At 40.1% G+C, this 22,487-nt stretch overlaps 1 protein-coding gene across 1 annotated transcript in view; it reads right to left on the reverse strand.

The window, feature by feature from the left end:
- Positions 1-22,487, reverse strand: part of LOC124295564 — a 284,978-nt gene that overhangs the window by 34,152 nt on the left and 228,339 nt on the right. Inside the window, exon 6 of the mRNA XM_046745987.1 lies at positions 11,234-11,373. Coding sequence (XP_046601943.1) covers positions 11,234-11,373 — 140 coding nt within the window. The remainder of the gene's footprint in view (positions 1-11,233; positions 11,374-22,487) is intronic.

The raw sequence follows: 22,487 nt of genomic DNA on the forward strand, positions 1-22,487 counted from the left end.
TAGCCTTGACGTAGGTCAGGTTGTAGAAACCTCGAGGCCGTCGCGCCAACCGCGAATTGCTCAAGAATCATTGAACTATTTAAGCTAGCGATCAAGCTTGATCGAATAAATCATTTCAGAAAGTATTTTATCTATTTAGGTTAGGTTGGGCAGTCTTGGATGAGGATAGATTATATTAGGTTGGGTTGTCGTGTCTTGGATCAAGTTAGGTTACGTTAGGTCAAGTCCTACCGTCTTAGGTCAGGTTAGCTTTTACTCCGCTGGGGTTAGGTCGGGTTAGAGCTATGGATGATATAGGCAGGGAGGACTATCTCCGCGTACAGAAAGTGTCGGTAAAGCCGAGGCAAAGAAATTGAGATCGCGTCGCTGCGTGAAAAATTGTATCCATTTTTCAAACTTCACTGAGTTGACGAGTTATAAAAGTACATAGTTAGAAAAGAAAAAAAATGGTTCTCGAATTAGAGAAGATTTCTGTAAGTACCAAGTTTCATCATCTTGTTCATTATGAATGTTTTTATCGTAACACGTTTAAGAGTTTTTGAATCGTTTAATTATTTGTGTTTATATGTGCAAAGAAAAAGTATTCAAGTTTTGGGAATTCTTCGTTTTGATTTATTGTTCATTGTTCATGATAGTGTTCTGCGGCACATGGTTTTCGCTCTTTTTATTCGAAGTCTTTGTGGAAAAGCTGGTAGTACGCAGTGTTTGGCGTGAGAAAAATCTCGTCTTGCCGACCCTTCACCGGATGGTATGTGCACATGTAGTTTTTGGGTTTTATGAGTCGTTAAGCAGCGTGGGACATGTGGTGGAAAAAGTCGGTCAACGAAAAGCAGGTAGCGAACAGTGTTTGGTGTAAGAAAAATCTTGTCTTGCCCGCTCCTGACCGGCTGGTATGTGTACACACAGTTTTGGGTTTTACGACTCTTCATAGCGAACAAGTCCGAGCCTGCACATCCCCAACCATATTAGCGTGGGGTATGCAACGAGAAAAAAATCGGCAAACGAAAAGCTGGCGAGCTCTTAAGAAAATTTTCTCCTAGCTTATACCGCCTCCCCCGCGTCGCTTTTTTGTCTGTATGTCACGTGGTGCATGCTCTACGAATGATTGGCCGGCTGGTTTTTGCTCGGTGGAGGGTGGGTGCGACTCCTTTAGTATAAATTCGAACAGCGGTTTGAAACTTCTCTAGTAATTTTGAAAATCCTTCGTGTGAAAACAGGCGTTTTAGATAAAGTGAGCTGTGAGAAAGAAAAAAAAATTGGTGTTTATTTGAAAAATGTCAACACTTCAATGAGTTTATATTTTTTGTGAGTACTTTATAGAATACACATATATATGTATATGGTGCTACGCCAATCCTCTTACGATACTGTGACTGTTGATTTGAATTCCGTGATGATTATCGCATTTGATTAGTATGATAACAAAGTTTTTTCGATTATTTTTTAACTTTTCTGTATTCCCTATCATCGTATCCATAAAAATTCTGGAAAAATTTTAGAATCGTGTTAAAAAAATATGAACGAATGGAAAAGAGGACCATCAGACTCCCAACCCAATTCACCACGACGATCGCCAACTTATAAGCGGGTGTGCAGAGAGGTGGCTTACGATGAGGAGGAGGATGATGATGAAATGATTAATAGTGATGCCGATACGTTGATTATCGACACCGAGCGATGTAATGATAATAGTGCTGGTGATGATGATCGCGAGTTTGAGCAAAATTTGGCTGGCGAGCATCATCATCATCTAGAATCATCACCATCACCGACTGATGCGGAGGATGAGGAGGATGAGGAAGAGGATGAGGGGGAGGCGGAGGGTGTTTTGAATGGTGGTGATGGTGATGACGAGTGGGTGGAGGTGAATGTACGGGAAGTGGGCATTGAGTTTGATAATGATATTGACGGTTGCGAAGACGTACGCATCAGATTCGGTTTACTTCTGGATGAGACTGATCAAATCGGTCAAATGCTGGGAGACATCGATAGAGCTGACCATGATGGTTATTATTCGGACGAGGATTGGTGTGTAGCACTACATGAAAATAAAATTCTAGTATCTTCCACACCTTCTCCGTATCACTCATTTTGAATAGGTGGAAACTTTTTTGAATTGGAGATTTATCATGCAAATAAATGATGAGTGCAGCAGTATCAACTTTTCTATTTCGGCTTGCTCTTTTTACAGATTTTTCATGGCGAATCAATTTTAGAAAGAAAAAAAAATGCCATCTCATTCAAGTGATGATGACGATGAGTGGTATATCGTTGATTGGGGCGAGGATGAGGAGGCTGAGGAAGAGATAATTATAGGCTTCTCCGAAGCAACACGCGAGTTCTCGTTGGAGGAGCTTCGGGATCTCGTTGAGGATGCGCGAGCTGCTCGAGTGAGACCAAACAGCCAATATTATATAAATTACGGTGATATATGTATAGAAATAATTGTAGAAAAATGGGCAAATGAAACTATCGTAATAATTATAGATGTCGAAAATAGCGATGATGATGATGATGATAATGTTAATGAACAGGATAGCGATAATGATTTTATGGATTATTTCGAGGAATAAACCACGCTAAATTCATAATTATTGATTATATATTTTTCACAAGTAAAAATTCATAACATTTACATCTTGTATGACGAGAATGGGTGAAAGTTATAAAGATATATATTTGTAATGTATCCTATTTCTAGACTATAATTTCATCGAATAGTAAATTTTTTTAATTCTATGTATAAGCTATGATATAATTGGGATTGATTCTATTGCTATTTTGGTAAATATTGTCCATATTATCTATACACACGATTGCAACCTAGACAGTCTTTAATTAGAGGATTCGGTCCATTTACGATATCGTCATCGGGTTCTGGTGTGTAAAGTATGCTACATCTGCGGAAACTTGCGATGACGGAGTCCATTTTCATCAAAGTTGTCATCATACCAAATTGAGCCTGGCGCTGTTGCTTGCTGGAGGTTATTCGCTGGAGAGTATCCATGGTTTACGTCATGCCACGGTGCCGCTTCCACATACCTCAATTTTTCCATTGCGGGGGGTATGATATGCAAATCTTCCATATTAATAACCCTCGTTCTACCATCGACGATCTCCGTCAGCCATGCTTTCTTCTCCGCCCCTTTGACGTATACCTAACACGCATTTCCAACCATTTTTCTCACAATCTTTGTCACATCCTCGTGAGATTTGTTGCCCGCATTCCATGATATTCCGTGGTAATTGTGTGTCAACCATACATTGGTAGCTCTACATTCAAGTGGTAAGCTTGCTAAATCATAGGGCGGCTTGAAAATCATGTAATCCAGACCCGACCCGTTTACATTCATGACTGCGACTTCCTTGGGTACAAACTTTATGTTATAACCGATAAAACATTGCACGTCTAAGATCATCGCCATGTTGAGGAGTGAGAATGTTGCGCTCGATTATATACTGACGGATGGTATGTGGAAGACTGACTATTCCATCTCCAGCACACCCGCTTTTATCCCCTCGTGGATAAATTTTGTGGAAGTAGAGGGGGATCGCATAGTTCATTTAAGGCACATACATAACTGCATGAAAATTCGAACTTGTTGAATTATTCACCAAGGTATTTCATTTGCAGACCATTTTCCCTGGCCATGCTACACATTTCAGTCAGCTGACTGGAATCTTCTTGTAGAACTCTTATGATTCTCGGTGGTAAGAAGACGTTGTATTCTCCATTGATCGTCGCCAGAACACGTATCCCGAATTTTGTTTTGACCAGTCGTAAGCCGATGACGTCATACACTCCCCCAATTTCGAGTTTCGACATCTTCTTGGTTGGCAGATTCTCCAGGCGGCTGACGTGGTTAACTTTTGCTAGATCCATCTCGTTTCGAGGTTATTTCACAAATGAGAACAGTTCACAATGACAATACGATGAGAACAGAGTGACGATCACGATAGACGTACGCTTTATATACCACCCACCCCCCACTACAATTTTCCATTGCACCCCCCACTACAATTTTCCATTGGACAAGTCTCGACAGGAATTATTTTGTGTGTGTGTGTGTATGTGTTTCAAATCCTTTGAGAATAGCCATCTTGCGGCAAAACCCGAAAATGATCAACGGTGGCGGTACCGCCGCGGATTTGGGGGGGGGGGGGGGCTGGGGGGGGGTACCGCCGTGGATTGGAAGGGGCTGGCTGGGGGGAGTCGCGCCGCGGATTGGGGGGGTGGGGGGGGTACCGTCTCGGTTTGAGGGGCTGGGGGGGGAGTCCCGCCGCGGATTGGGGGGGGGGAGCTAGGGGGGAGTGGGGGGGTGATCCAGAGCTCTCATATATACATACACTACTAATGTTTATTGCGTAGAACTTGAGATGCCGGTAGGAATGAATTGTGTGGTGCGAAAGATATATAAGAAGTCTAGATGTGGGGTAGTCGAGAGTCAGAATAGGAGTGTCGCTCGAGACTCAAAACGTACATATGCAGAAAAGGTGTGACAATGCTAGAAGTGGGGAATGGAATTTGATGAGTAAGCGCGATAGTGAATAGCGTGAGACTACGTAGAGATAAGAGGACAGGACAGAAACCATGAGATTCATGTAAGAACTGTGGGAGAGTTGGCGAGTGGGAAAAATAGAGAGAAGTGGTATGTTGGACGTCACACCCCCCCCCCCCCCGTCAGAGGGAGCATAGCGGTAGATATGGTCCCGAATATGGAAAGCAAGAAGGTGGAAATGTCATATACAGTAGTGAAACATGATTTGCTTAAAATTAGTATGTGCTTAAAATTAGTTTTCCATTTTTCTTATTATAGGTAGTGTATGGTATTCATAAACTGAATATAATATGTTGTCGGTATATATGAAAATGATAATTGGTGTGTGTTTACAAGTATGTAGTCGCAGTATGAATGTAGTTTGAATATTGATTGATGCGTTTAGCAACATTAGTTAGATATTTGAGGATAAGTGTTTGTAATAGTAAGTTTATGTTTGAGCTAGTATGGTTCATATTCTGGATTGCGTATGAGCGAAAGGCATAAAGTTACAATACTAGGGTTACATGATGTTGTTTAAAGCTAGCCTAGGGTTAATGCGCATGGAAGCGGGTTAGTACACTCAAGATTAATCAACAATGATTTCTTTGATTCACTGGGTCCTAAGTATAACTATTTTTTTTTTTTTTTTTTTTGAGATACAGAGTTTGACCTATTCGTACAATGATATCGGTTATAAGTGTAGATATATTTTGGGCTAATTGTAAACTAAGGGTATAAGATCGTCATTATAATCATTTTAATGCAGTAGTGTACACAAGCATATATTTTACTTATGTCTGTTTGGTAGCGCAACAGCAGATCTTGGTAGCAATATAGTAGTTGCCTATTTGTAATAAGGTTTTTGTAAGGTTTTTAGTACTGGTGGGTTTAAAGGAAGCGGAGGTGGTGTGTAAGGAACTGCATCATGGGTTTCTACTTTGTTGGGAATGGGTAGGACAGAAGAAGTAGGTGGGTGGATAATATTCAGCTCGATTGGATTGTCATACCCTGTTTGTCTGGCGCTAAATGTCTGGTTCGTTTTTTTAGCTTTACAGTGTGTGCACAGAGTAATGACTTTGCCGAGGCATGAGTGACGGTAGAATAAGTATAGGGTTGCGAGAGGTAGTGAACCTACACCGCTGTAAGTAGGAGCGTCCTTGATGTGAAACATATAGCGCTGTGTGCGGTGGTGTGTGCTGATATCAGTAGCTTGTTTTACGATATCATGCAGCGATAGTCCGGTATTGGCCAAGGCATGTACATTTATGTGCGAGGTTTTGTGGAGTGGGGGGATTGCAATTAGGGATAAATTTGTGGTTTCATTGAAATTAAGGTTTTTGTATATCCGGTCCAGATCGAGGGTGAAGTTCGGGATGTATGAGTGGGTTTCAGATGAGGTCGAATACCTAGTTGTGGAGAGTGTTACTTCACCTTTGTGATCGGTGCACTTGTTATTTAGTCGTAATATTCCGGCTCCTGAAATGGCGATTCGCGAGGTGTGGCCGTTCGGACATAATATGTGTACGGTTTCTGGTTTTGCTGAGGAAAATATCCAAGCGTTGGTGACGGAAAGTTCCGTCCAATATGTGCCTTCGAAAGATGTTAGTCTAACGTCGCAATTTTTTGTTACTGATTGTGAGGAGTGGAGAAACAAGTCGACTTCGCATAGCTTGTGGATTCCGCTGTGGAATAGTGGTTGACTTTGTCTGCAAATGTATCTGTTTTACGTTAGGATACATTTGTTGATTTTCGGTTCGGATAGCTGGAAGTATGACGCTCTATTTAGTGTTATTGCTATATAGTCAGCACTGGGTTGAATGTATGCGAACTTGTTGGAAATCTTGTCGTAGGATTGTCTAACTGGTATGGGTAGCAAGTGGTATAAATTGAAAGTATCTCTATTTAATATGGGTATTGAGATGACGTAAATCAATCGCGGCTCAAAATATGCGATTTCTACTTTCGATATTCGGACTAACTCTTCAGCGTATGCGGCGTCTATGGGAACGGAAACTTCATGAAGATGTTTCAGCAATTGAATGTGTTCGATGCTCGAAATCATTTGTTCTGGAGATAAAATTTTTGAATGTATTATTCCTTGTTGTGCAAAGAGGATCGCGTCTATTAGGTTGTTAAAATCAAGTTCGTAATTATTTATGTATCTGTCTAGGTCAATGAGGTGTCTAATAAGTGAGATTGCAGTCGTGCTTGTGGACATGAATCTTCCCGAGATGGTCACTTGGTTGTTTAGGGTTGCTAACATGCGGTCTTGTGATTCGTTGTGGGATGCAACGTTATCTAGTTCGTTACGATATGCGCCCAGTGTCGATTGCATTATATTTGTTTGTTTGTTTAACGGGATTGCTGGATGGTTTGTATCGTTGTATAGATTATCTATCTGTTGGTTCAAGTATTCACCGTCTTCTACATCTAGTGTTCCAAAAAGGGATTTGGAGAGGCTTTCCACAAGGTTTAAGGCTCCTCTTTTGTCGCGGGGCGTTGCTAGCTTGGACAGCTCCCAATGCGCTTTGTTAACTGTGCGATGACCAATCAATGATTTTATTTGCTTCTGGTATTCTTTAATTGTACTTATTCTGTTGGCTAACAATTCTATGTGGTCACTCGTATCGCATCTACTTGCTAAGGTAGTACATTGTTCGCGTATTTTGTTCAAATAGTCTGTAATTTTTGATAACTGGGATAACATGTTACCAAGATCCACATAGTTGATCAGCGTCCATTCTTCGTTGAATGTCCGTAAATTATTTATTTGTTCAAATGGGATGCCGGGATTAACGTCAAGTTGTTGTATTGTGTACGGTATTTCATCGTGGTCGGTGATTTACGCACTGGCCCTGTAATGATATACATATTCTACTGAGTTTGCAAAAGCTTGATTACTGAGCAAATCGCGTCTTGTTATTGGCGGTTGTACTGTTTCCTATTGAAGGGGTTACTGTGGGATTTTACTATGTATGTGCGATGTTTAGTTTAAAATTTAGTTTAAGATGAACTATTTTAGTTTTGTTTAGCGTGAGGTATATTTCGGCATTAACGTCATCTATTATTCTTTTGATTACATACGGGCCTTTATAATGATCTTGGAATTTTGACCTTGTTTCGTTCAATAGGTAGACAGTTTTTCCTACTTCAAATCATTGTGGGTTAATCGTTCTGTTGTAGTGTTCTTCACTTTTCTGTTTAGCTTGTTTCAGGTTCAACGCGGCGCGTTTACGGATGCTGTGAGATTCGCTATTAGACCGAGGAGGAATGTTTCGTTTGTATGCGTGAATGTGTTGCTTAGTATCGCATCTGTCGGTAGTTTAGCTTCCGAGCCGAAGATCAGCTGGTGAGGTGAATAATGTGTACTGTCGTGTTTCGCTGTATTATAGCAGAAAATGGCGAAACGTATGAATTCATTCCAATCTTTACCTGCGTTGGTGTAATGTTTGATGTATTCGGTAATTGCAAGGTGACTTCTTTTTAATGAGCCGTTTGATTGCGGTCTATAGGCGGTTGTTCGTAGTTGTTTAATTTTGAAGAGCCTGCATATTTTTTTGAGAGCGGTACTCATGAAGTTTCGTCCCTGGTCAGTGAGTATAGTTCGCGGAGATCCATAGAGCGTGATGTATTCTTCAGCGAATACTGTGCCTATCGTCTTTGCCGTAGCATCGGAAATTGGAATGGCGTCTAAGAGCTTGGTCAGATTGCACTGGATCGTCAAAAGGTAGCGGTTATTCGATTTCGTAACAGGGAGTGGACCAACTAAATCTAGGGCTACTTTGTCAAAGGCCTCTGCGGGCGTGTCAGTGATTGCCATGGGTAATTTTGTTTTGATCCTGACTAGTTTTTTTCTCTGGCAACTGCCGCAAGATCTGATGATATTTTGAATTTACTTTTTCATATTTGGCCAAAAATATTTTTCTCTTATTTTATTGAAAATTTTTGTAACGCCTTGGTGTTCTCCGATCAGTGACTCGTGGTACTCTTTGATCATGTCTTCGCGTCTGGTCTAAAGGTTGGTTTGTCGGGTCTCTTGCTCGATATTGGGTGTTGGGATTGTTCTGTTGTTGACAATTAGTGTTATTTTGGAAAACTCTTGAGTCTTGGTGACTTTTCGGATTCTGGGGATATTGGGACCGATTTGAGCGGCACTTATCGTTTGAGTGGCTTTTGCGACCAAATTGCGTGCAAGTTGTGTTTTTGCGCTGCCTCGTTCTGCACTCTTCTATACTATGACCAGCCTTCTTGCAGTATCAACACACTACTAATACGGAAGGTTGTTCAGGACAATATTTATCGATGTGATCGGTTAATTTACATATACTACATTTTATATGGTTTTGTGTTTCGTAGTTAGTATCACGGTATGGGGCTAATTTAAGTATATCTGATAATAGTTTTTCAGTCTTGGTGGCCGTGTCTATAGCCATTTGTAGGGTTTGTGGATTCTCATGAGCTACTCTTATTTCTAATTCGTCTAATAACCCTTTCATAAATCTTAGTTTTGCGTTCTCCGACCACTCGGCCTCTCACCGGGCTCAGCGACAGTGCATATGAAGTGCATATAATCGCGTAATTTGAGCACTGCTGCCGATAAGCGAGCCAAGCGCGCAAGGCGGGCTATGCTGCACGATGAATTTCGTACTTATTTAAATGATCCCCGGCATGTTCCTACAAGAGGATATAAAACTGTTACATTTTATGACAAATGTTCCAGCTCTATCACATTTGGTTAGATGTAGCTTGGGTTTTAGATTCTTCAAAAATTTAAATTTTATTTACTGCTCGTATTAAACGTACCTTCAGATTAGCGACAGACGTAGTTCGGCTGACAGCGCTCTTGAATGATGCCGCTCTAGAGATGGTCTAACTAGATTCAACAGATCTTCAAATGTTTGTATGTCCATCCTTGTGCAACGGTGAAACAGGATGTTGTCATTCTTCAGTTCTTGGATAGATTGGTGAAATCGCCTTGGTTTGTCTTTTCTGGTTCACCGGCCTGACCCACCAACGTCGGTTTCTTTATCTAACATTTCGTCTCCTTCGACGCACGATAACATACATTATCATTCACATCATTACTAGTAGCAGGTCATCATCCATGATGGCAAGTATCAGAAATTATTGATATGTAGTTCTCTGGAAGGTATAATAAATAGAATAAGATAAAATTACAATGGTCACTCCATAAAGCTTGCCTAATTGATTTTTGCATTCTAGATTAATTCATGTAATAGTAGTGTATTATGCAATGTAAAAAAACAAAAATTATTGAAAATATAATGGTTGAACCAGGAACGTTCAACTGTTCTTGTGTGTTTCTTTTTAGTATGTCGACGCAATATGTCTCATGTTGCTGTCCACATTATATTACGATCCGGATGGAGTCTTTGCAGACATCGAAAGGAGAATTCATTGTGGTTCCTATATCCTTTTCATATATCACTTCGTGTGAGGTGATTCTTCAAGAGAATCAAACTTGTCAACACAATCAAAATTACTCAGAGGTTAACAAACTCTTTACACTTACTCTCCAAGTGGTTTGGTAATGTATTTTAAAATACTCACAAATATTCTTTCAGCAGAATACGCTACTCAGAAAAATTATTTACATCCGGATCAACTTGGACGCACGAAATTAATTTGAGGTTGTGTTTGCGTACTTTTGTATTTTTGCAATATACAATATTTCATTTTTATTTTGTTACTTACTTTTGTTTTCTGCAGTCACGTCCGACACCTCTTTGTATCAGCTCGTGCACTTTTCCCTGATCTTGTCTTTTTGTATTTGTTTACAATTTGTTGTTCAGCCAGTCTTACGAATGTCGCTCGCGTGTACGTACATGTGGCAATGCGACGCGACGGGGTGAAATCGGACGGAACTGTTACGCGCGCAATCCGACATCAGATCAGTCGGAGTCGGGGGACGCGTTCATCCGCGAAGCAGAGTCTGGCGTGGCATTGGTCGGCGCCATGCGTGAGTGTCGCGAAGCCCGTACGTGTTCCAACAGCCGAACATTGGATACCGAAAAGTTTGTGCTCCTGCCTTTACCGCTCGGGAATAAACGACGTCCATGAACATTTGAATAAAAATTGAAATTAATTTTTGAATTTCCAAATTGGACGTCAAAGAAACTTTTTTCACAAAATATTTATGATTTACTGAATATCAAAAGAAGAACATTGATTAAAACGCTTAAGGTGAAATTTTGTTTTTTGCATCGGGAAAAAGTTGACAAGCGTTTGAAGATAAACCTTTGAAATACAAGTCCGAAAATTGTACCCCCTTCATCTCAGTCTATATGTGTCGAAATGAATCATTTTTGATGTGAGTAGTACCACTCAATAGTACAACAATTAGACCAATTTTTAGCCCGATCAGAGGACCTTTCTTTTGGGGTTGGTACACTTGAGGAATTCCACTCCATATTTGTATGATCTGAACAAATTGGTGGACAGGTTGTGATTATTGAATCGTTAGAAGGCAGCTGGCAACACAGCGCATGTGAATAAGATAATCTCAGTAGTGGAAGAATAACGTGAAGCAAATATCATTTTTCAACAACAAAGTAATGCATAGTACCATATATTGAGAAAGCAAGTATTCTTTAAATTAATAATTCAAATATTTATGACTGAAAACGTGTCACAGTCTTATCTTCAAATATTTTATATTGGTATTCACTTACCTCAGTTGATAATGATGAAGATTGACAGTTAAATGCAGATGTATATGCACTTCTAAACAGTTGATCCCATGCCGTGGTTGTCACGTGATGACCAAGTGCATCGCAGAGGTTTTGCAGCGCAGGAAGCACGATGGGTGGTACTATTGTATGAAATAAACGAATATCAGGTTAGATAAACACTCATCCCATCAATTTTTCATCACACTCGTGCGAATAATAACTATTACATAATATTGGCTATGATTGTAGTATGGTGGTTACTGATAGTTAGAGTCAGGTCAAACAACATTCAAATGCGTATTGGAATCAACGTAGCGAAGAAGTCGAAAACTCAAACACCAATTTTGAATTTCGTAACAAGAGTAAGGATATAAAATCACGTTTATATGTAAGTATAAATGCCCGCAGTTAATACCGTTCGTAATAAAAATTGAAGGAAGGACCTTTTTGTCTGAAAGTAATATATTTATGTTTTATTTGATGTATAATATGTATACGTCGGTGCACGATATTCTGGACGCGCTTTCTCATGCTGTGATGCTTGTTAATATTGAAGAATATTTGGTTCATATTCAGTCTAAGTGTATTTGTTAGTATTTAGATTAGTCATAGACCTTTAGCCTGATGAGTGACGTGAAGGAGGGTGCGAGGCGAAGACTCTGAGAGGCAGAGCCATTTTTCGAACGTAGCCACAGCCCTAGAAGATGCTGTTTCTTAAGTGCCCAGGCAGCTCACTTGCTTTGTTTATGTAGTGCTAGATCTCAATGAAAACGTCAATGATATATCTGGTTAGGTACATAACTGATATGTTGTATGTACCCTTTAAGGTACGTTGACGTTAGTGTAATGTAACCGCTACGTGAAAATGCTATGTTAAATTCACAGAACAGATGTGACGTAACATTTGTGTCTCAAAGCATTCGTCTTTGTGTGGTCCAAGGAATTGATATATCTGTTACATAATAACGTATACAAAAATAAAATATATTGTCGTTAACGTCACAGATATATGACAAGGGATTCATTATACTGTGTTTTAAAGTATTTGTATCTTCGTTACATAATTATTTTTATGTAACAATTATAGACCATTGTTAACGTACTTCATATATTCGAACGGTTCTTTTTTTGTGTGTTTCAAGGAATCGATAGTCTTATTACATAATTATGTTTACGTGAGAAAAATCTGCCACCTAATTTATACATATATAGACAAGAAAAAAGATATTCGTCATTCGAAGGCACTCTAAAAAATTTTTTTTCAAGCTCAAATTTTCGGAGAGTCACTTTTTTGACAAGTACTTACAGCCATCAAAAGCCAATCAAACAAAGAATTATCAATTTTATTCGCATCACCCGCTCAGGCCCCGCGACGTTGAGGGTTCCCGACCGCGTGGCGGCGGTTGCTGTGCTTAGTGGGGGTATAGCGTGAGTTAGTTAGGATCGAGCGCTTGAATGGGTAGGACGTGTTGTGAAGCCTTTCTTTCTGTTTGTGCGTTGTGATTGCATGATCTTTTTCGTTCCGCGTAGTTTCAAGGTTCGCACGTGTCTAGGTTTGGTTTGTAGCGACGCGGTTCATCCTCCGGTAATCGGAGGTGCCCGTTCCCGGGGCGAGCGTCGACGCGGCGACAGATCTGTTGCCCGAGCATCTCAGCGTTAGATCCCCGAGACGTCAACGCTGTTTGCACGGCTGTGGGCCATCTTGGACGCTCCCCGTTACCCCGCTTCCACGTGACCGTCGGAAGTTGCGGCGTTTTATTTATTTAAATCCGTACTTGGTAAGCTAGTTTAATATTATTGAATGATCATTCAATTTAGTTAAGAAAAAACGCGCCAGAAAATCATTGCTATGTATCTTGTCAATTTGATTTGTGTTGAATGAATATTTGACTTGCTCCGGCTTTTCCATCTGTCTCATGAGGGAAATTATTCCGAAGCAAGCATCCTTTTCTTGTCCCGCAAAATTGATGTTTTATTCTTTCACCGTCGCACTCACTCATTCCATCCCGATTAGCGTTAGAAGAGAACTCTTGGTAAGTTGTTTAACACTCAAAGAACCATATTAAGTAGCGTGTATTTATTTCTTACTGTAACACGTTGAATTTTGATATGCTATCACCTGTATATTAAGCAAAATGCGTGTAACGGCAATGTATACCCGTTTACCTATTGTTACTAGTATGACACTACATGTTGAATTTCGATATTCTAGTATCTTTGTTATGCTTTGTCATTTCAAGCTGGTTACTTTTATGACGCATTCTATTTCAAAATTCTGGGTGGTAATAAACAATATTTCTCTTATATATCCTGGTATTTGTGTGCTTTTTTTAGCAGCGTGCACATGTGTACGTGCACATAAAGTGAATCGTCTGCTGTTACACGGAGTGACAGATATGTATTAAGTACGTTTATTCAATCGCTCTGATTTAGAAGTATTACGTGACAGATAGAAATTTTATCTGTCACTGCAAAATATAACTGCCATGCGCTGGATGTAAAAAATAAGAACATAAATGATACATAACAGAGTTGCAAGAATATGAATCTCATCCATATCTGTGATATCATTGATACGCACCTCTGTTCTGTGCCTGTTATATAGCTACCATAATGTTTTGTGGCAGACATAATAGAGCAAATGTATGGTACATGTAGGGCACATGTGATGTAGCCGTAATGTTGGAAGGAACAAGATTCAAGTATTTGTTACGTTACTGGGATATGAATGTGCTGCCTGGGTGGCAGTTGGTTTGTAACAGAGCTAGAGTTCGGTAAAGCAATGCAAAGGCATATTAAGAGAATTCTAGAGGCAGGGTGGATTCGTTGACGCATTTTCTAGTACGCGATACTTAATCGTAAGTGGAATAGAAATAGACTATATTGGAGATAGAGACATTGTTTGTGACGCAAGACTATTATTTATGTTATTATTATTAGTGATTAGATTGATTAGATTAAGTATAAACAAGGTTCCAGCAAGAGTAACTATGGACACCCCTGGGCCACTTTCCCCGACATATATATATATAGCTGAAATCTCAAAACCTCTCTAAAGCGGACACTTTCAGTAACGGGCAATGTTAGCTTGCACGGTCATTGTTCGCCATTAAGGGGGTCGGATACCACGAAGTAGAGAAACAAACACAAAGTTGTTTTGAATAATGGTTTCTTGACCTCGGTAGCTGTTGACTAAATATTATTCTTGAATATGAAGGTCAGTACAAAACAGTTTTTTTGTCAACGTTTCAGCCCGGATGGGGGCCCTCCTCAGAACAATTACATCTAGGAACATCTGTCACGAACAGAAAATTATGTAACACAAGTTAGTTATTGAAAATTAATATGTGAGAGGCTTCTGTGATAAGCAAGGCTAATTGAGCTGATATAATTAAAAGAGAATTACCTGATGATGACATGGAACTCTCAATTTCGAAGAAAAAGTCACCTAGAAGTAATAAATAAACGGTAGAATACGCAACAAAACTCAAATTGTACTGTTTTTTAAAAAACATGAACTGCGATGCGAAACTCCCAAGGATTCATCTTGGTTAGTAAAATTGAATAAAATCACAAAAACGACATTTTTGAACCTAGCTGTATTTTGAACATACAAGTCGTCCAGAGTGCAGTGGAAGAAGAACGAATTCAATCATTAGAAGGAGCACAGACGATGAGCCAAAGGGTTAAATAGATGTGAGAATGTGTTAGAAAGGTAAAATCTAGAGCAAGCTCAGTCGGTAATCAATAGTTATGGTTGATGTATCACAGAGGTGTAAATAGCGCTGAGATGTTCAATATCTTGTCTTCGATTGACCGCGTTGGGATATGCAACAATGTTGCACATTTCTAACAACAACCTTTTGTAATAAAAGGGTTCAACATCTTAAATGGTGGCTTGAGCATAATTAAAAGTACGATCAAAATCTCTTGCGTGTCTAGTCAGCGCTGTATAATTATCATCATGCTCGTGGAGATTTAGTTTAATTTTATTTTATTTTATATTATTTATTTGATACAAACGGGGAGTGACCCCAATTACGGGCGGGTAAATACAACCTGCCTCACAAAAACCAACAGCTTAGTCAGCAACGCCTTAGCTCGCGCGGCCTAACGACAATTAGGCTAAAATTACAAGATCGAGGACTAGGAACTAAAGATAGCATTTGTATCATAGAGAGAGGGCAAACAGGCGTCACCGTTTCGAGCAGAGGAAGTGTGTGCACTCGACCCAGCCAGCAATATGTAAATTGTTCAGCTTTGATTTTAACCGGGCCGATAAAGGTGGTAAATATATTCCTCCAACTACAGTGGCACGGCCCGCAACGGTTACACAAACAAAGATTTGTTCGATGGCTTCGTTGGGAGAGGGAATAATACGACTACTTAATGTATCGGTAACTGCAATGAGCACCCCTCCACCCCTGGTACAAGAGCTCGTATTTTCACTCCTGTCACACCTGAATACGTTAAATCCAATGAAGCCAAGTTCAGCGTCATGTATGCTATTATCCAACCATGTTTCCATCAAAACAAAAACATCATGAGTATCCGACCATGATCCGAGAGATGAGCTCACATTAAACAGCTTAGTTCTTAAACCGCGAACGTTTTGATAATATAGCCGGATAATACTCTCGGGTGTCAGTTTTTTGAAGTCAAGGCCGATTTTGGAATCACAGTGGGTATGCCCCCTTGAAAGTTAAGGGGAGAAATCCCTTTGGAAGCGTGAAAAATAGGTATTTTTCGATCATTTTTTCAGAGGGGAAAAAATTATCTAATAATTTTCAAATTTCAACATAATTTTATTGAAGCATTCAAGGTGAGAAATAATTTTTTTTGTTGCGATCATACACAAAATGGCGGCGTTATTAAGGGTCTTGGGACGCCTGTTTTCCGTGACATCGAAAAGTGCTGCAGTTGTCACTCTTTTGCTGTTGATCTGAAAAAGATTTAACAAGTGTTATTCGTTTATTGACATATTAAGGGGAAGGATGTACCGAAAAAATGATGACAAAGTGCAAAATTGAAAATTTGGGAGCCCTTTTATTCTACGGGTCAAATTTTCGACCTTTTTTTCGACATACTTGACCCCTAAAAAGGTATTTATTTACGCGCTACCTTTCGAACTTTAGGTACATCCTTCCGATAATATTACTGAGTGTGATCTCCCAAAACTTCATTGAAATCGGTCGATAACTTTTGGAGCTACAACACGAGCAGTTTTTGAAAATGTTGTTTCGAGATAATCGCGTTTCAAGTTTCAACATGTGAAAACTAGTGATTGTAGTGACTTACCGATTAATCAGTGATGCCAGGCGCGTACAGCAGACCTTCTTCTTCCTCGAAAAGCACATTTTCGGGCTATATTGCCTCGCGTTCTTTTCGGATAGTTTGGCATTTTACTTTGGTAAACTTGGCCGTTCGTGACAAAATTTCAAACGAAACGGAATTTGTTTTTCGGGCAACGTATCGTTCCGTATACCTACCGTTTCACGCTATATGGATATATCTATAATGTCCCCTTTATAAAATTTCTCGAAACATCTGCCTGGTCAAAAAAAAAAAGGTAGATAAGGGAGCATTGTGATGTGAAGGTTGCTCCACCTCTAACGGTCCGAGCGCCCGACTCGCTACCTGACCGCACGCTGTCGCTTCGCTCTACACTATATGCGATAAGTCCGCAAATATTGATTATTTTGGGTTTTCCTTTGGTCAGTATATTCTTTGGGTATTATACTTTCGAAATATGTAAACAAAAAAATCGATTTTTTGAAAATTCTGAAGGGATTTCCCCCTTTAATCGTCCATTTGCCTCTTTCGCCATTCTTCTTTAATTAATCTAGTTTGGTCCTGGCCTCTGTGAGCTGTTCGCGTTGTGTTGCTGTTTGGTCACTCTTGACGTGGATGACTCGACCTCGCAAACGGAACTTAGATCTATTTTTAAGCACGTGAAGTATATCAGCTCGAGAGTTGAGAGCAACCAACAGCGGGCGAGTTTTACGAATTCCGCCTCCGGGAGCCTTGGGTCGAAGACGGGTTGCTCGGAGCGATGCCGTGGAAACACCTAGTGGTTCAACGATAAGAGTGGCATCTCGAAGAGGTAGGTCAGGCTCTTCAGGAATGTCAAACATTATAATATTACTTGCCCTCCTATTCCTATCTTTGAGCTCTTGTAATATACTGTAACGTTCTTTGAGGTTACGGAAAGTAAAATATGGATCCACGAGTTTAATTATCAAGTCAAAATCAAAAGCGTGAATAAAATGCTGTGAAAATGCTTTAATTGCGTAATATGTGTTTCTCGTTTAAAGTCTGAAACAAGACTGTTTTTACAATAATGTTGGTTGATGCAGCAACCTTATTCTTTTGAAAGACGTAAGAGGTTTATAAACGTCTTTTATCTATGATGACTACTAGATCATTGAAGAGGGGGCAAAACGGGTGATTTCACCCTTTGTAACACTACTCCCCTCCGAGGAAAAGAGTCGTCCAGACTTGGGAAAGATAAAACAATTATAAAAGTGATCTAGCAGTCAGTGCTCAAAGGTGAGTTGGAGCTGTGGCTCTAAAAATTTAAAGACTCCCCTTTTTACTATCTGGCATTTGCCCACAGTCTCAAGGTAAACCACAAAAAACCTTGAGCAGATAGTTGAGCGTTAAATAATTTCAAAAATTTATGTGCCTTGTTTTTATAAAGGTTAGTGTTATTGAGTGTTGTGTGACTTCATTAATTAGAAGTTATCAGCATTGGTCCAGATCGATGGCGAAAGAAATCCAATCCTCTTCTTGAAGGATTGCCCAAACGAAACAGATTCGGGTGAAAACATCGAGACGGGAACCGAAAATTCCAGGACCAAACGGGATAAAACCAGACTCCTTTTCATAGGAAATAAGGAAATAGATGGGTGACTGATCCTAATCTTCTTAAGAAACAGCTCACCCTAGAGTTTTGGAAGGACAAATGTGAGTGATGGTATAACAATTCAAATTCACTAAGTGAATTTGGGAGAATACACGAATAAAATAAATTAAATATGTATTCAAAAGAAAAGAAACGATCTTATCTGAATCATTTCTACGTCCTTCTTCAAAATAAGACCACCAGTCATCCTCAGGAATCGGGGAAAGATTGGATGGGAAAAGGCTGTGTCAAGTAACTTGAAAAGTACTCACAAAAACTGACACTTAAGGTTGATAAAATGTGAAAATCAAGCAATCGCTCATCGATATCGAAAAATAATCGTGGCTCTATTCACATTTCAAAAGAAACCAAAGCCTATCCGACACAAAACTCGATTCCAGAGAAGAAGTTTCTAGAAGGAAACAAAACTCTTAGGAAAACAAAAGACCACTTCAAAACAAACAACTTCTTATATTGAAAACATCAGTTCGTTGTTGTTCTCCGGCCGGCACGGACGCCGGCCGGGGCTTTTTTCCATATTCCCTCTTAAAGAAAAATTATTCCCCCCAAAATAAATTCCCCCAAGACTCCCGTGAAAAGCTTCACTGTTGCCTGGCACTTCGTCGACAAAGTGCCAGCCAACTCTTACGACCAGCACGGCCGCTCCGTGCGAAGAGAGGCAGCCAACCGCGAGCCCGAAGAAAGTATTTGACCAGGACTCGACACTGATTCGCACAATGGGATCTCAACGGTCCTTGGAGCCGCGCCGAAATCCGGCTCCTTCTCAATGATAATAAATGTAAGCCCTTTGAAAAGTTTATTAATCAAAAGAAATAATTCAATTCCAATTTGAAAGATCCGAAAAAGAGCAAACCCATCTTAAAATCACTCTCTCTTATTTATAGAGCAACGCTTGAAGCTACATCAGGTTCGACGCAGTAAAATCGAGCCGACCAAAACCCGACTTCGTCTAAGCGTCATCTCGCCTCGCACCTACAAAATGGAGAACAGCTACGCAAAATATCGATTGCAAGAAAATGAATTTTTAAAACATAACCTTTCACAATCTTTATGTTTTTTCAATAAATAAAATCTATTTTATTATTTTTTTTATGTCTTTTACTTAATCAAGTGTATCCCTTAATGAAGCAAGTATAGGTTGACTATATGCTATCCGCATGTCAAGGAAGTACAAAAATCTTTAAAAACTTAATCGGCCGTAGCTTCTGCATTTATAACCAAGACAGGAGCCGATGAATAAGAAAAGGTTTGTTTTACTAGCCAATCTTCATGAACCTCATGAATAGTTCTGCGTAGCTCTAAAGAAATGCTCGATTCCTCCTCACAAGAACGGGAACTAACTCGAGCAAAAGAAGTTTCTGGGAAAACTCGCGAATAAACAATCAAATCTACTCTGAGCTCAGACGAGCGAATGAGGAGATCCAAATTTTTCATGAATAAATGAGATTCGAAGTCGCGAAAATTACCTAACCTTCGACGAGCTTCTACAAAACAATTGCTACTGAATATCGATCTTTCCATCACCTTAACAGGCAATGAAGTTGTCTGAAGATGTCTATCTAACATAACCATTTGAGCGAAATGCTGAAAATAATAGCAATAACGATCTGGGTCCTGATACATCAAATCTAGAAGATTAATTCCAGCTACATCTCGATATTCCTCAAGAGGTTCTAAAAGTGTACAGACCTGGCGATCTGCTAAAAACCTCTTGGTGAAAGTTGTTTTTCCGCATCCGATATTTCCTTCAATAATAATCGTAAGCGGTCGAGTTTTACTCAAATGAATTCCAAAAGGCAAATTCTTCTCCCAATCGATGACCAACTGTAAAGAAGGTCAAGTCGATCACAGTCGTCAAGGGTGTTTGTTTGAAGAACTAACCTCGAAGGATGTTCCTGGTCTTGGAGAGACTGTTCCAGGTTGATCTTCTTCAAATGGAGCAAGACGATCCAAGTGAACCACTTTTTGACGCGAATGAGAAGATCTTCGGATTCTATAAACAACATCATTTATCCGGTTAACCACTAAGTAAGGGCCTTCCCAATTTCTTTGTAGTTTTGGACATCGTCCTTTCTGTCTTCGGGGTTGAAAGAGCCAGACAGAATCTCCAGGATTGTATTTTAAATCTCTGGCTCGAATATCAGAACGAGTTTTTAATTTATCTGAAGCCATAGAAATTCTACTCCTAGCAAAGTGATGAATTTCTTCTAAACGTTGTTGTAATAAAAAGGCATAATCTGTTTGATGCTGTCTCTGCACAGGAACAGGGCCTTTCTCTCAATCTGACGGAAGTCGAAGATTTCTTCCAGTAAGCATGAGGGCTGGCGTCTGCTTCGTCGTCTCATGGATCGCAGATCTGTAAGATAGGAGGAAGAAAGGGATCCAGGAGTCCTAGTCCCTCTGATTCTGCTCTACGAAGGACGACAAATACTGTAGCAAGGTTCGATTCAGACGCTCTATCATGCCGTCAGATTACGGATGCAAAGGAGTCGTACGAATTTTTCTAACCCCTAAAATCTGAGTAACCTCTTTCATGAAGGTTGACTCAAAATTTCGACCTTGATCATTATGAAGTTCTAGAGGAACTCCGTGTCTACAAATAAACTCTTTAACGAATGCCTGTGCTACAGTGGAGGCTTCTTGATTAGCGAGAGGAACCACTTCAGGCCACTTAGTAAAATAATCAGCAACAAACAAAGCATATTTATTTCCAGAATGGGTTATCGGGAGAGGTCCGAGAATGTCCATCGCTATCCTTTCAAATGGAGCTCCCACGTTGTAAATTTGAAGAGAGCTTTGTCCTTTCGCTCGAGGTCCTTTCATTGCTGTGCAGATTCGACATTTTCGACACCAATCTTCAGCGTCCATCCGGCAACGTGGCCAAAAGTGGAAGTTGCGAATTCTGCCCAGAGTTTGATTTGAAGCGAAGTGTCCGCCTGCAGGAGAATCATAATAAAGAGCAAGAATCTCCGGAACTCGTGTTCTGGGAACCAAAAGTTGCCACCTGATTTCTTTCAAGTCTGCAAATTCCCATTTTCGGTATAAAATTCCATCAATCAAAAGGATAGAGTACCATTGAGCCCAATAAATTTTCAAATCTGGCGCGGCTAAAGATATATCCTGCCAGTCTGGGCAAGTTTCCGCTTCTTTCCAAGACTTCACTTGAGTCAAAGTGTCGTCCTCTTGTTGCGATTTTCTCCATTCCTCCTGTTTATTTTCGAGAGAAATCTTCCGTATTTTAAGAGAGGGGTCACGGTTTTTCTCTAATCGTGCATACTGTTTACACTCTGGCATTTCCTCGCAGGGTCTCCGAGAGAGAGCGTCGGCGTTTCCATGATGAATTCCTGCTCGATGACGAATGTCAAAATCGTACTGACCGAGCCTTTCTATCCATCTAGCTACCTGTCCTTCGGGAGATTTGAACGAAAGTAGCCACCTGAGAGAAGCATGATCTGTACGTATCAAAAATCTCCTACCGTACAGATAATGGTGAAAATGTACTACGGTCTTAACAACAGCTAAGAGTTCTCTGCGAGTGACACAATAATTCCTCTCAGTTGCACTCAAAACTCTGCTGAAATAGCTTATCACTCTCTCCTGACCTCCCTGAATTTGTGACAGAACCCCGCCTATTCCTGAAAGAGAGGTATCCGTATCTGAAATAAAAGGAAGTTCGACCTCTGGATAAGCTAAAATCGGCGAAGAAATAAGATTTTCTTTCCATTTCTTGAAAGCCTCTTCGCATTCCGGGGTCCAGTCAAAAGGAATCTTGATTCCGGTCAAGTGATGGAGAGGTTTAGCTAGCGAAACCTTTTACAAATCTTCTGTAATACGTATAAAGGCCTGAAAAGCTTTGAATTTATTCTTTATTCTTAGGTGTCGGCCAAGAAGAAACCTTCTCTATTTTGGATGGGTCGGTCTTCACACCTTGTGCTGAGACGATATGTCCGAGGAAGCCTACTTCTTTCTGGAACAGATGGCATTTTTTCGGGCTCATTTTCAGGCCTGCTTGCTTTAGCCTAGCGAAAACTTGTCTGAGTTTTTGAACTTCTTCTTCAAAGTTCTTGCCAAAAACGATTATATCGTCTAAATAAACGAGGCATATTTTGCCAGTGAGCCCATGGAGAACAGCTTCCATCATTCGTTCAAAGGTAGCTGGGGCATTATTCAAACCAAACGGCATAGCCTTGAACTGCCATAATCCTCCTAAACCAGTAACAAAAGCTGTTTTTTCTTTATCTAGAGGATTCATTTTGACCTGCCAGTATCCGCTCTGAAGATCTATGGTGCTGAACCAAGTTGCACCAGCTGCGAACAGCCACAATCAGG

Source organism: Neodiprion lecontei, chromosome 7 (assembly GCF_021901455.1).
Source record: "Neodiprion lecontei isolate iyNeoLeco1 chromosome 7, iyNeoLeco1.1, whole genome shotgun sequence".
Lineage (NCBI taxonomy): Eukaryota > Metazoa > Arthropoda > Insecta > Hymenoptera > Diprionidae > Neodiprion > Neodiprion lecontei.